Here is a 15,429-nt window from a genome sequence, read left to right on the forward strand (position 1 = left end):
GGGAAAAGCTTTGCCACCCGAGTTAAGGTCTCAACACCTCTTGCAGATGGTCAAAAAATTCCAGAGTGCCCAACGTCTTCCAGCCTAAGACTTCCTACGGTTCCTCTGCCTCATAGCATCCTGCATTTTTCTGGTGCCAGAAGCCTGTCTGAGAATGAGATCCCTTCAGTGGGCTCTCCGATCCCAGTGGTCTCAATTCTCCAGCAGAATGACAGACCTTCTTCAGGTCCTGACAAATGTCGCCCACGATCTCCTGTGGTGGGCCAGCCAAAAGAATGTGATGAGAGGAGATTCCTTTTGCCAACCATGGCCAGATACGACAGTTGTGACAGATGCCTCCCTCACAGGATGGGGAGCGCACATGAGAGATCTTTCAATAAGCAGTCACTTCTCTCTGTCAGAGTCCAGACTCCATATCAACCTTTTAGAGCTGAGGGCAATCAGACTAGCGCTGATGGCCTTCCTACTCTCAATACGTGGAAAGAGTCTCCTTATAATGACAGACAACACAGTGGCCATGCACTACCTCAACAAGAGTGGGGACGTGGGGTCACTGGCCCTGTGCAAAGAGGCAATGCAGCTCTGGTTCTGGGCACTGAGAGAAGGAATCAATCTTCTGGCAATTCATTGATCCAGAGAAAATAACACAGCAGCAGACGCTCTGAGCACGAGTGGGAGTTAGCTCAGGAAGTCCTTCTGGAGATCTTCACCCTTTGGGAACCCCTCAAGTGGATCTGTTCGTGACCAGAGTCAGCCAGGCGTGCAAGTTGTTCTGCTCCAGGGAATTTCCACAAAGATGAGCTCTAGGGGATGTGTTTGTGGTGAACTGGGAGTTTTCACTTCTGTACACGTTTCCACCAGTCCTTGTCATTCCTCATGTCACCAGGAGGTTGAGGAAGTTTGGGAAAACCAAGATCCTCATTGTTCCGGATTGGGCCAGGAGAACGTTGTACCCGTACATTCTGGAAATGGCCATCGGCCCTCCAATTCATCTTCCCCAAAGAGAGGACCTACTCTCGCAAGAGGGAGGTTGCTTTCTTCACCCAAAGATCAGGACTCTCAATCTTCATGCATGGTGTGAGAAAGGGTGTGATATAAGGATTGGGACCTTCCGGAAGACATAATGGAAGTGTTGCTTTTGGCTAGAAGACCAGCAACTAAAATCCCTGTACCACTGCTGTTGGAATAGGTTTAGCAGTTGGTGCAGGGAAAAGAAACTTGATCCTTTCACATGTATGCTTCCCCATGTTCGTTCTTTCTTTCTCCATCTAACTCATTCTGGGTTGCAAGTGGCCACAGTGAAGGGCTACTTAGCGGCATTGTCAGTCTTTAAGAGACCTCTGATTGTGGTACAATTTCTTAAAGGCTTAACAAATTTGTTTCCATCTATTCCCTACATCGTGCCATCATGGGATTGAAATCTAGTTCTTATATGTCTTATGGAAGCTCCACTTGAACCCTTACATTCATGCTCTTTAAGAATTCTAACCATGAAAATTGCCTGTTAGTAGCTATCATATCTGCCCGTAGGGTAAGTGAGCTACAGGCCCTTTCTTCCAAACCACCTTTCACATCTTTTTTCAAGGACAAGGTCCTTCTAAGAGTTAGGTCATCTTTTGCTTCCGAAAGTTCACCTCGCACAGCGTATCGCATTACCATCTTTTTATCCAACTCCTCATCCATCAAAGGAGGAGAAGAGACTACATCGCCTGGACCCTAAAATGGTGCTAAGCTACTACATTACAAGAACAGCAAGTATTTGTTAAGATGATCAGCTCTTCATTGGTTATGCTGGTCAAAGATTAGGCTTGGCTGTCACAAAACAAACAATCACTAGATGGATTGTCATGCGCATAACAGAATGTTACTCTTTGGCAAATATTCACCCGAAGGTTTGAGGGCGCATTCCATTAAGAGGGTTGGCTGCTTCCTGAGCTCTGGAAAGAGGTGTGCCAGTGCGGGACATTTACAGAGCAGCAACCTGATCGCTGCTTTATACTTTCAGGATATTTTACTGTGTAGCTTCTTTATCAGGAAAGGAAGCCAAATTTGACAAAGCTGTCCTTCATAATATAAACAAATAGGTACATTCTTGGCACCTATCGCTTAAGTCAAACTGCTTTGGTAGTCTATCAAAGATGAGGAATAGGTGGGAAGACACAATCCATTTGACGAACAAGTTACTTACCCTTGGTAACGTTCTTTTGACTGGATGTTCCTTCCACGTATTCCTCATCGCCCTCCCATCATCCCCTCTCGCTTGCCTAGAATTTCTGTGTTGTACACCTTCCTTTCTCGCAACGTCAAGATTGTTTCCTCCTATGACACAGCATGCATTTAAAAGAGTTAAAATTAAGAACTGAGGTAACGGTGAGCATGCATGCCTTAGATACCAGTGTCGACATCACAAGGGGGACGCTACAGAGGCCATCGAGGACCAAAACTTGAGGCTGCACGAGGCTCAACCCTATGAACATTTTTTCCAAAGCAAGCTGCAAGCAGACTTGAATATCAAAGAGGAATATGTGGGAGAAACATCCAGTCGAAAGAAGGTTACCCCGGGTAAGTAACTTATTCTTCTCTCTCCAGCAGCTCTCTCCAGTCAGCTGCTCCACTGGTTTAAATCTCTCAGACACAGGTATACACCCAGAACAACTAGAGATCAGCCTATGTTCCTGCTATTTCTTGATCTCCGTTCCTCCATTCTTCTTCCTCGTTGCAGTTCTCTGGTAGTTATGGGAATGGAAGTCTATTGTTGAATTTCTAGATGTAAAGTTTGGAACGTCAGGGTAATTGTTCTTTAAAGGTAAGTCAGTTGTAGATGACATAGGTAGAAGCTGAGAAGGTGTTTTCATTAATTTTAGAGGAAAGTCAGATCTTGATGAATTACATACAGTTCTCATTAGAAGGTCTTCAGCATCTTTCCTAGGGGGACGAGGGGAGCTGTTACTGTATGCCATTAAGATAAAGGAATTAGGCTGAGATGGGATATCCTCAAATATCCCTGATATAGCCAACCCCAGGGTCAGGTAGCTGCTGCCGTCACCTGGCCACATGGTGAGAGGTCACCGCTGGGAAGGAGTGATGACACCATCGGATTCATCACAGCTGGTTGCCTCCCATTCCCTCGCCTATTGGTGGTCTTTTTCTCTCCTTCCACCTCCCAGGGTTTTTCTGTGTGGTCTCTCTGTCCACTGTTGTTACTTCTAATCCACCTGCTCAAAGCATTGCTTCCTCTAGGTTATCTCCTTCTCCCCCTGATATTACGTCTCTGCCCTCTGCTGTACCACCTTCACTACCAACTCCACCTCGTGTTGTCCACCTCCTCTATATAACTCTCTCACCCCCTAATGTTATCATCTCTATGGGTCACTACTGGCTGATGCTATCCCCTCCTTCTCCTTGAGGTTTGCCACATTCGACTGCACTCTACTTTTTAGCACATCCTCTTTATTTCTACTCCTGAGTCCCAATGTTACCACCACCTCCTGCAACTATTCTCCGTCTGATCATGTGCCCTTTTCGGTCACTCCATCAACTTTCACCAACTCCCCTGTTATCTCACTCTTACCCTGTTGTTACCACCTCCTCCTTTACAACCACCTCCTTTTTCTCTCCACTCATCTTCAGATTTTACCCCTCCTCCCTTACCCTCTTAGTGCTGACACCTCTACACTCTCTCCAGCCTCTTCTCCTTCCACTGTTCTCCAGTCTCCTGCCTTCTGCAAATGTGAGCCTTCTGCAACCCACTGCTTTTGAGTCAAAGGCCATCTCCAAATGTAAACCGCCTACTCCTGCAACCCACTTTGAACAAATGGGGATCCGTGCATTTATACTGTGATCCCTCTTTCCACTGTGTGTGATTTTAAGTGAAAATTATCTTTGAGGTTTTGTGAGGGTAAGTATTAGTATTGAATATGTCTGTTTCTTTGCTTTGTGGTGAGTGTAAATGTGTAGCGACAAAGGAGGGAAAAGGCACAAGTATGGATTCTAAACTCCTACTGTACACAGGAATCGTTGACATCTGTGAACACCCAACCTCCAGTATACAGTACAGAACCCCAAAGAATTCCCACCTGATGAAAGTATACAGCAAAACACTTACTCGCACTAAGGCATAATTACCCTCTTCCATTGATACGCTTTCCCACTAGTGTTATAGTAGATGGAAGGCAGTATGGGCCAAATCCTGAGAGAGACAAACTATTGCTTAATTTCGGAAACCAAGAACAGAAAATCTCCCCTAGCTTGGCACTGCTTTCTTCGTTGATGATTTTAGAATTGCAGGTGCAGCAGATGAAATAGTTGAATTGTAAAGCAAACCATGTAACTGTATGGTTGTTTATCAAAACGATGTCCTTATCATGGAATTGAATGGTAGTAGGAGGAGTACACAAGGCTCATACAAAAAGTCTGCAGTTTCATTGTTTTATAAAGTACTGTCTTAAGTACAACCAGTAAATATTTGCACCTTAATAAGACCTCTTGACATTTTCCATACTGGGCAGGTAGAACTTGCTGATGTGAAAAGGTGCAAACCCCCAGCAAGTACTGGTATTGGACACTCGTGCAGTAGGATGACATCTTCATATAAGTGGGGGTACCCTCACCTCACAGCAAGCCAACCGAAAATGCAGATGAAATACATTTCAGTAAAGACTATGCCTATCCTGAATGTAGGCACACCAAGTGTATCAATCATGTTGTAATGTAAGTGAGCCTCCCAAAGACCAACTTGGGCAAAGTCATTGCACATGTTAGGCTGGTACATCTGACAAGTATGAAAAAGGCATTCCAAAACGGCAACATTAAATAAAGTAGCATGGAATTCGTACTTTATTAATTGACGGGTGTGATGGGTAAATTCTCCTGTGCTAAGCGAGTGGTAAGAGAGATGTTTTAACTCAAAACTCAACCCAAAATTCAATTGATGGTCCAAACTTTCTGTGGCAATTGTCCCACTTCAGATCAGTGAATTATTAGTCTCTTGTTAAAACAATTCCATTGATTTCAAGTTGTTTCAACCGCTGTTTAGTAGGTGGAGGGAGTAATGCCAACTCCCAAATCAGTGGACACAAACCCTGACCCAACCTCGCCAGAAGGATAATTGCTGCTCCATTCAGACATACAATTATTTCACATATTGTTTGTCTCTGTGTTTTGTTGTTTGCGCACGTGGAAACAAAAGCTACAAAAATGTGCTTGGAGAGGACGCTGGAAGAGGTAGGATATGGCACCAGCTACTCCCTATTTGGAGTCGAGTGGCCTAGCAACCAATGCTGTGCGCATGAAGCCTGCAGTAGCATCAACTAGCATTGGCACATCCCCATACCTCATCATGCTGTAGATTCGGCCAAATGGCAATGACAGGTACTGTATAACTAGTCAGTGATCAGTGTAGTAGACACTATCCTTTCAGTGTGGATTACCAAAAGCAGGGAGGGATCTATACACCCGTGAAAAAAATTTGTGACATAGAAGCGGCTGGACACTTTATCCTTAGGGCTTTGGGCTGAGACAACAAGCAGCTGGGTGCTATGTCACTGATACTTTGTTGTGTTTACCAAACCTTGGCGTGACCATTATACCTACCCTAGGAAGGAAGACCATCTTTGACTCACCCATACTGAACAGGAACTGATGTGAGCTGGCACTAACCCTGTCAATTTGCCCAACTGGGCACTATACCCCAGAGACAGCTAAGCAGAGTAAACAGGGCACTATATCTCTAAGATCTTAAAGCAGAGTGTGAAGCACACTGTACCGCAGAGCCGATCATGCATAATCATATCCCTGTAGTGTGCTGGACACTAATCCCTGGTGCTGAGATATTGCCAAGAATTATGGTATTTGCTCAATCCAGAAGACTGTATTCAGAGGCTTTAAGAAGCAATCTGTGTTCTATGTCCCTGAGACTGTGTGTAGATATAATGAAAGGTGCTGAGCACTGTAACCCAGAGACTGTTGTGAGGGGTAGAGCAGTATCCTTACTGTGGGAGAGAGAATCTTTAGAGCACTGTTGTTTATCCTTAATCTTATATTTTATCCTTAGAATACTGGGAGAAAGTGTGGCCCTTTTACTTTTTTAGAGTGAATCTTTACCTTGTAGCAGGGGAAAGTTCCAATGCTATTATTGGAAGACAGGTGTAGGAGGGCACAGCAATACACTTTTCTGACACTTCCATTTTAACATTAAACACTTAAGCCACCTCTTGCCTGTCTCCAGCAGCCACCCTTACCTGAGCTCTCGATCACCTTGGTGCGCCATAGTGTGAAGTGGAGGTGGGTATGCAAGGCAAATGTTAGGATTGGATTCCCCCAAAACCCTTTGTGAAGAAACACCCGGTTATAAATAGCTTTTTAACACACAAGGAGAGTCAGACAACTAAATGCTGATGTACAGATTCTTTAGGTGATGTTTAGCTATTTCCCTTCTCCCAGTACATTAGTCGTTTTTTAAGGTATTGATATAGAACAGGAAATCACAAGACACTATCGACACTATCACCATACCTAAAGCAGCTGTGTAACTACAAAAAAAGAGTTATAAATAGCGAAATAAATCCGGTCTAAATATAACAAAGTTATTTAAATATATAAAACAACGGTCCTTAAACATATATTTAAAAAGTCTTTATTCACGCTCTCTTGCTTTTATTGCATCTATCGGCCACTTTTGACTTGGGGTATCATAAAGGGCTCTCTAAACACTTGTCTAATGCGGCTCATTTCTCCCAAGAAGCCACAGCATGGATTCAATCATTTCTAAATAATAGGTCAATGAGAGTCTTCTCTTCCTCGGCCTCAGCAGACCCCATATCTATAACATGTTGGGTACATCAAGGCTCTGGCGTATCACCGACGATGTATAATGTCTTTACCAAGCCATTATTTGATGACCTTGCCCATCTGATTCTCACCTATACTAATTATGCAGATGACACCCAGATCCTCATACCCCTCACTGGTGACTATGATACGGACATGGCCCTTGTGAACAAGATTGATCTAATCATTCAGATGTGGATGGCATCCCACGGCTTATGCCTGAATGATGACAAGACAGAGATCTTGATCTTAGGAGCTCCGGCCAACCTCAACAAACCCAGCAACAAATACACATCCTTCAACATTGACGGTATTGATATCAAAGTGGCAAAGGAAGTAAAAACCTTAGGCTCAGCTCTCAATCTGAGCAAACAAGTCAATGCCACGCCTCTGCAACAGCTTACACCTGCAAGCTGATACAGGCCTGCAAACCTTTCCTCTCCATCGAGAGTCTTATCACCTTAGCGAGAGCATTAATTATCTCAAAACTTGATTATTGTAATGCCCTCTATTTAGGTGCCAGCAAATACATTGTCAATTAACTTAAAATTCTGCAAAATAATGCACCTAGAACGGCCCTAAGTATTCCCAGGAGACAACACATCTCTGAGGCTAGGCGCAAGAACAACTAGCTCTCCATCAAAGACAGAATCCAGCTTAAAACAGTCTCCCTCACCTACAAATACCTCAAAATTGCTGCCCCACAATACCCAAGGGATAAAATTGTCAAAAAATCATCAACACGTTCCTCGAGGACTGCTCATTCTTTCTGCCTTACAGTCCCCAGATTTAAACTGAAAAAAAGCAGGGGGTACCAGCTTTCCTGTTATGGCCGCTCAGATATGGAACGCCCCCTTCCCCCTCATCTCTGCAATCAAAATAATCCTTCTATAGTTTTAAGAAAAACATTAAAAGTTGTCTAACTTCTAATGATATATGATGCATGTTTGGATATCCTCATGGATCTCCTATCATATTTATACACCGTTTTATACTATGTTAATTGTTCAAATGTATCTTCTTTTGTATTATACTGCTGCTCCCTATTTTATTATTGTATATAACGACTGTTACTAAACCATGTGCAACTCGAACATTTGAAATGTACTTGTAAACGCGCCCAGATACCTCTGGTTTTGGTGGGCGATATAAATCAATAAACAAACAAACAGTGCACTGTAAACTATATATAAAAAACGTACTTGGAAGATAGCCTTGCTGGCGCTCCCTCAAAGTCTTCTTTGCTGCAGTTCTTTCTTTTTTCTGCTTGAGGATGTTTCTCTGATTGGCAGGCAGCAGCGTGTTGGGGCCACAAAGTCCTTATAAAGCTGTGCTGCTTATATCAGGTGCAGCCAATAAATCAACAGCAGCATTGGGGGTAATTCCCTTAATGCTATATGGCCGAACTGCATATGCCAGGTGCAGCACAGTGTTGATTGTAGCCTGGGGGGGTCCAAATGATCACTCATCCTGGGTCGTGTCCTCTAGCAGTGCCCGGAGCATCAGTGTAGGCCGCCTAGCAGGGCACTGTCCCTTTTTCACTTCTTGCAATGATCCCCTCGCTCTCAGGAGGAGTGCTGTATTTGGCATACACGGCCCGGGTGGCGGTGGTGTAGTTCAGCACTCCCTATTTTCAGGGGGAGCACCAGTAACTGAGCCGGGTCCCCGGCAGTGATAGAAGTCACTGGGAGGTGGCAGTGAGTCCGGGTGCTCACCTCCCTGTCACGGGAGCGCCTCACATCAAGCCTGGGTGAGATGATGGTGGTTGTGGGCCAGCAAAGGTGTCGAGTGTGGCTCAACCCTCCTAGGTGTGAGGGTCAGGATTTCTCCTCTTTTAAGACGTTCCCCATGAGCAAAGTTAATTATTTGTGTTTAAAGGATGATCCCCTGCGTGGCATCATGCAACGGAGTGTCCATTTCCTTTTTTTTTTTTTATTTGAAGGATCCCCCACACTGCTTCACACACCAGGACATCTTTTCTTTTTCCACCTTTTCCTTTTTTTCTCCGTCCTTCCCTCTGCGCAAAGAGAGGCTAGTTTTCTCTGTACCGTTTTGCTGTCAATTGTAATTAGTTTTCAGGAATCTTAAATGAACAGTCAGTAAACACTCTAAAAATTCTTTTGCCTACTAAAAGACATTGGGCCGTATAGTTTGGCAGTACTTTGGTGGTAAAAAGAATTACTGTTAATACCACTTGTTACAGCGGATTTACCACAGGATTACAAGTGGTGATCCCTGGTGTAGGTCCCCATTTTTTTAAGTCCATAGGACTCCATAGGGATTTTGGCCGAATTACCACCGGCAGTATTCTCCCAAAGTTGCTGTTTTTTGACAGTAAGGTGGAGGATTTACCTAAAGCATTTTGCTGGAAGTAAGCCCTCTGCCTTTCCACCAAAGTTGTAGTACAGCAGTGTGGTAAGGGGTGGTAATGCAGTGGTAACATCATTACCACTGTTTTTTCCTGCACCGCTGCATTCAAAATGAGGCCCTATGTTCTGGCATATCTTTTAATTAGCCACATAATTGTGTCTTTTAAAAAAAAAAAATGTATGTCGGTATACTCTACATGTTTTGTTTCCCTGACATATTTCACTTCTGAACTCTTAGTAATTATGTAGTGTCAGGTTTTTATTAAAATAGAAATGGTATTGTCTGTAATTTTAACAAGTCCAAAGACTGTAGAATTACAGCTCAATAAAACTCGACCCACAAAATAGTGAAGATTTGTTTTTAGAAATATGGGCACCTTTTGATTAATTATACGGTTGAGAGTTCAGCTCACGAGCATTACTGTGACTTATTGAAGACATGGTTAGGGTTGATAAAGAACAGACCTGGACTGTACATGTAGTTGTTAGTTTCTGTTTATATGTTACATGTTTAGTCTGTGTGTGTTGAAAAATCTTGTATTTACTACAGGATTATTGACTTATGTATTTACTTGATGAGCTTAAATATGTTCTAAGATTTTTCAAGTATTATTGATTATTCACCTCTTTAATTTCACTATTGTAATAAGAGCTTTCTATGATCCTGTACTTTGTGAAATTGTATTGTTTGGATATTTTGCAAAATTGAAAATAAAATATAAAAAAGAAAAAAAAATTTGGCACAGTGCTGTCCTATTGAGAATTTATAAGCTCTTCACTACCTCTGCTTGGCTCCAATAGTGGGCCAAAATATGCTTGTTATTACGGGAGTCATTTTGCTTTGTTTACATTTTAAACATACATTTTCTACCTTCACTAAGCATCAACCAGAGTATTCTAATACGTTTATTGAAATGAGGAGACTAAATGTGTGTACATGCAGTTTATTTACAGTGGACACATGATCCTTTTTTTGTTTTTCTTTGCATGTATATATATTTGTTGTTACCGATGGAGCAGAGAATGAAGCAAAGAGAGACGCCAAGAGTGCCAAAGGAGCTAAATCAAAACCGGATAGCAAAAAGAAAATGGTAAAATAAATGCTTATAAATGTTATTTTAGTACTTGTTCAAAACCATCTTCATTCATTGCTCCCTTCCAAATAAACTGAACAGAACAATATGTTTAATACATGTTTACTGTAAGTCAACACAATGGGGTAGGAGGTGTACCAGTCACTGCTTTGCTGGCCAATATTTGTGGAACATGTAGGCATTTATTGACTTACCTGAAGTAGAGGAGGTCATGGCCAGCGTGTGTTGAGCTGGCCATTGAAACGGAATATGTAGCTATGGTTGGTTAATAAAATGTTGTTGGTAGAGTTGCTCCTTAGACTCAGTGTGTATAACATGATTGCCTTTCAAAAATAATTTGGGGACAAGTGCTGACTGATATGTGTATGCTAGGAACAGAGGTTTTCCAAGCTCTGGTCTTGAGTAGGTGGGGATTTCATACTGAGGGAGAAAATACTTCTCCTTAAGTTATCTGATTGGCACATAGGAAGTTTGCTTAGTTAGGTTTGATGCTTTTGAACCATGGGTAATAATGTATGTTGGTGCTAATATAAGAGAGGACCTGTGTAGGAAATGTAGTGTGAAGAAGTTTTTTTTTATGGCACTAGTCTGTAGTTCATACTTTTTGTGTCTTGATGTGACACGTTGGGTGTCTAGACTCTTAGAAGTTTTGGTAAATGTCATGGCTTTACCAAATTGCTAAGGGTGATAGGAATGCTTGACGGGATTTGAACAGATCAGATTGATTTCACTCTTACTCATTTATTTTCTTTAATGCACTCTGACTGTTTTGAAACTGACTTTAATCAAACTTTCCTGCCACTGAAATAAAGATTGATCTGAGTGATCTCCAAGTGGGGTGGTTGCTTGGTGGACTCATCTCTCCACTTCAAAGATCTCTGTGTAACCGGAAGGTTACAGGTTTGACTCTTGGTGTGGTCCACGCAATCACTGATCATTCATAGATCATAACTTGATTTTCATTGACTTTGGCGATTGGAACTCCTGTTATTTACTGCACACAGAATGGTCAGGGCCATGCTCCCTCTCAACCTGTTTTCCATCAAGGCTTGTTAGGTTAGATTCTTTCCTCAGGACTTACAGGACATAGAGGAATTTAAAAAACGTATTGGCCACCATCATTCTAGCCATGGTACATACTCATGCTAGTGAACAACAGCTAGAACATACAAGCGGATGGGCAAGTTATTCAGAGTTTGGGTTTCCACTACAGTATTTAAAATATCTAGTCTCACATTTCTTGCACCTCTTCATCTGTAGACCTAAAGGTCCATCTGACAGTGATGCCAAATTAGTACTAGGGTAAGACGTTGCTTCTCTGTTGCAAGACACGTGTTTATTTGACACTTAAATCATATAGTCATATATCTTTCCTGTTTCTCTTCCATTCACTGTGCCATGAATTAGTGAACAGGAACTACAGAGTTTTTGAATGCAGGTAAGTTACACATTGAATGAAGAGGAAAAAGACATTAAAGAGTCATAGGATAACTGAGAATGGCTAACTCTGAGATGGTGGCTAAGGAGCAAAACGGGAAACACACACACATGTCTGGTGATGCGTCTCAAAGCATTTGGTTGTGGGCCTCTTTTTCACTTGAAGTGGAAACAACACTACACCGGTAATTATGTGTCACAAATGGCTTAAGAATCATTCCTAGTCTCGAAGGCGGTTCAAATATTTTATATTGAAGATTTTGTGGGGCCTATCCCCCACCCTCCGAACCTGGAATTATGTCTCTCTCTCTGTCTCTCTCTCTTTCTCTTTCTCTCTCTGTCTCTCTCTCTCTTTCTCTCTCTGTCTCTCTCTCTCTCTCTTTCTCTCTCTCTTAAAACCTCCACCTTAACGGAGACATCCCTAACCCAGGCTAGTAGACACAGAAGGTTGACCCCTACTGCCTAGTTATATCTTCTGCTACGAGTTAGGACCTAAAGGCAGAATGCCTTGTGTCACTAAACTCCATCAGGGACTTGCTAATGCTCCCTACACTCTCCAGCAGTTGGTGTTCTAAAGGGAATTTGGATAGTGCCTTGCAGATATCGTTTGATTCAGTCTTCATCTAACAAGCTCATCCTCACATCTCCACAGCTTCTACTCAATCTTCTTTTCCCTCCGTTTCACTTCTCCCACCAATCTTCTGTCCCTTTGCTATTCTCACTGCTCATAGGTCTTGCTTCCACCCTTTTGATGTTACTCCTCCTTCCACTACCCTACTACTCTTTCCTCCACACTACTATATCAGGAAAAGGCAGGAGGTAAATCCTCAACTTTTCTTCCAAAAATCTGAGAATTTACTACAACGGAATTACAGCTTGTGGTAATTCCACCAAAATCCCTATGGAGACCTATGGACTCCAAACATTGAGATTTACACTGCCTTTCCACCAGGCATAATCCTGTGGGCTAGTCTGTGGGAACTAGTGGCGGTTATGGTAATCAATTTGGGCAGTCATTTGTTGATTTAAATTTAACCCCAAAGTAGCGTCAAACCTGTAATGCGGCTCATGCAGATCCTGGGTTTCCGTGTTTTTTAATTCACGCATGTGGAGAAGTCCTAATTAAGCTCTCTTGTACAGAGATGGGTCAGAATGATGGATAAGAATGCAATCAGTTTTGGTTTCCTGTGATTACTTTGGCTGAGCAAAATGTGGGTTCTATTGTTCTTCTCATTGTTTCCTTTTCTCTTTGTTATATAGTCCAAATTTAACCTTGTGCAAAAAATCCTAACAGAAAGAGAAGTATTTACTGCTGCAAAGAGGAGCAATTGTCTGCACAAATGACACAGCCTTGTATTTGTTTGCCCTCTTTTAACAAATAAATGGAAACATGTTAGACCGAGCCACAACGAGTTTTTCAACGGGTGCGTGCCATTAAAAAATGCTTTGCAAATAAGCCCTATGACTCTTCCCCCCGTCTCTGATCCCAATGCTAGGTAATTAGTTCAAATTTGAGAAAGGGGCTTTTGTTTTGTGGTTTGACATTTTGCATATCAACAGTGCTTAATGTCAGAAAATGGAATGGGACAATGCAGATAACATTGTTACTAAGTATCAATCTAGGTTTTAGATGAGGTCCTTGCAACATTGTTGTAAGTAAACAAAAATGAACAATAGGACTTCTCAAATATGTCTCCCCGAGCACCTTTTTCACCAGAGAAGTCCCTAAAACATGAGATTTTGTAGACTTAGCCATAAAACGGAAAATCCATTGAGTTACATTCTATGTTGGCATGAGGTCACACTTGATCCTTCTTGGCAGAAGCAAAGCCAGCATAAGTCTGTGCAGGGTCCTGGCACACTTTAATAAAGCCGCCTTGATGAACAGCAACACACCTGGCAGAGCCATCTCTAGTACTGCTTTGCTTGCATTTGGTACAACTGTGTGGCTAAGAAAATCCATGGCAGCACCATGAAACAGACAGCTTGAACTTCAACACTTGCTACCCGTAAGAGGTTGTCACCCTCGTCTCCATTTTTGAAGAGCAAATATTTTCCCAGATTCTTATTAGAAGGGCACAGTTTTTAGACGTGGATGAGTGGCACATTGAGCATGGTGGCAGAAGACAAATTATATTCTCCAGCATTGGATCTTTCATGGATTCACATGCTTTGAATATTCCCCGCTGAGAGGCTGGGAATCTTGGTAACATTTTATTATAGCTTATAATAGAACTTTTAGGCTCTCTTTAGTAGCCATCCATGTCATTTTGGGTGCAATCTGCCTCAGTCAATGGGACATCGAGTGACAAGACCCAGGAGGCCATCTTCGGATTCTAACCGCACATTGTGCTGAGGAGTCCTCAAAGCTTTCTCTCCTGAAGAAATAAAGCCAGAAACCAACATATTTCCTTCAAAACCCAAAGATCTTTCTTCAAAAACAACATATTAGTGCTTTTACCTTTCAAATATGGAAGAAAAGCTTAAAGCTCTTTTCAAAGCATGCCAGTTATGTGGAATTCAAAATGTATATGAGAGAGACAAGCATTCTGAATGCATTTATTGTCAAAACCCCTCAAGGATAGAAAAAGGAAACTAGCCCTTTGGTTGAACGAGGGCGGTTACCCTGCTTCAGAGGCTGAATCCTCTAGAATTGTAGTGGAGGACAAATCTGACAGGCCTAAAACTCATATAAGGGCCAAGTCAGAGGACAGAAGATCTTCTTCTGCTACTTTTAAAAAGAAAAAGGAATGAAAAATAGCAAAAAAACTGTGTGGCCATCGTTGACCTCGCAGACAAGGGACCCGTCGAGAATAAAAACAATGACGGAATTCACAGGAAGCGCTCTGTCAACGAGCGTGACGATCTCCGGTGCTGCCCAAAATCTGTCAACAGCAGGGCCACAATTGTCCACGACCCACTGATTGTTGACGGCTGTTAAAGCATTGTTGTCAGCTTCATCACTGTCATTGACAGCCTCTTTGATGGCAAAACATACAAAATCATCAACATTATCGCCTACACACCCGTCATCATCAACAGTGTCTTCAAAAGCATCATCGACAGCATCAGCTGCTCCCTCGACGACAGTATTGTCCACGGAAATCCAAACAACGTTGACGGCGGCAGCAACGGTACATGGAAAGTCGGCAACACCTCTTCTGTCTGTGCCATCAACGGGGGGGGAACATAAAAAGGACATTAAAGCATCCTCGTCCCAGGGGACACAGAAAATGTCAAGAGTCAGAAAAACTGAAGGGAAATTAGAAAAATGAAGACACAAACACGGGTTTGGAGGCAAACACATGCCAGAAAGAAAGAAACAAGAACAACTTGGAGCTTGGAGACTCTGTCCCTCTACAAATCCCAGTAGTCATTAAAATGCCAGTCAGTCCCCTGCACTCTGCCAATATCGTAGACAACCAGACCACAATCGCCAAAAGTGGCCCATCCTCATCCAAACAAGAGGGAGACGGTGATCACCCAATAGAGTCTAAGAGCCCAGCCCTGTCTCCAATCTTGTCAATTCTTCCAGACCAGATACTGGAGCACCATATTGATTCAGAATTTGAACAGGGGTACTCACCCCAGCGAGCTGAGAAGAAAACGTTTTCGCCAAGGGAAGATACTGTGAAACCATGGTTAGAAGAGTTAACATACCCAACATCAGCAGTCCTGGACGCCCCTTTAAGACCAGCAGT

General features: G+C 42.6%; 1 protein-coding gene across 3 annotated transcripts in view; it reads left to right on the forward strand.

The window, feature by feature from the left end:
- Nucleotides 1-15,429, forward strand: part of CFAP46 (cilia and flagella associated protein 46) — a 2,698,259-nt gene that overhangs the window by 2,291,077 nt on the left and 391,753 nt on the right. For all 3 annotated transcript variants that reach the window (XM_069611407.1, XM_069611408.1, XM_069611409.1), the window contains exon 53: nucleotides 10,218-10,288. In XM_069611407.1, coding sequence (XP_069467508.1) covers nucleotides 10,218-10,288 — 71 coding nt within the window. The remainder of the gene's footprint in view (nucleotides 1-10,217; nucleotides 10,289-15,429) is intronic.

The sequence above is a fragment of the Ambystoma mexicanum genome, chromosome 8, assembly GCF_040938575.1.
Source record: "Ambystoma mexicanum isolate Mex_15411 chromosome 8, UKY_AmexF1_1, whole genome shotgun sequence".
NCBI lineage: Eukaryota > Metazoa > Chordata > Amphibia > Caudata > Ambystomatidae > Ambystoma > Ambystoma mexicanum.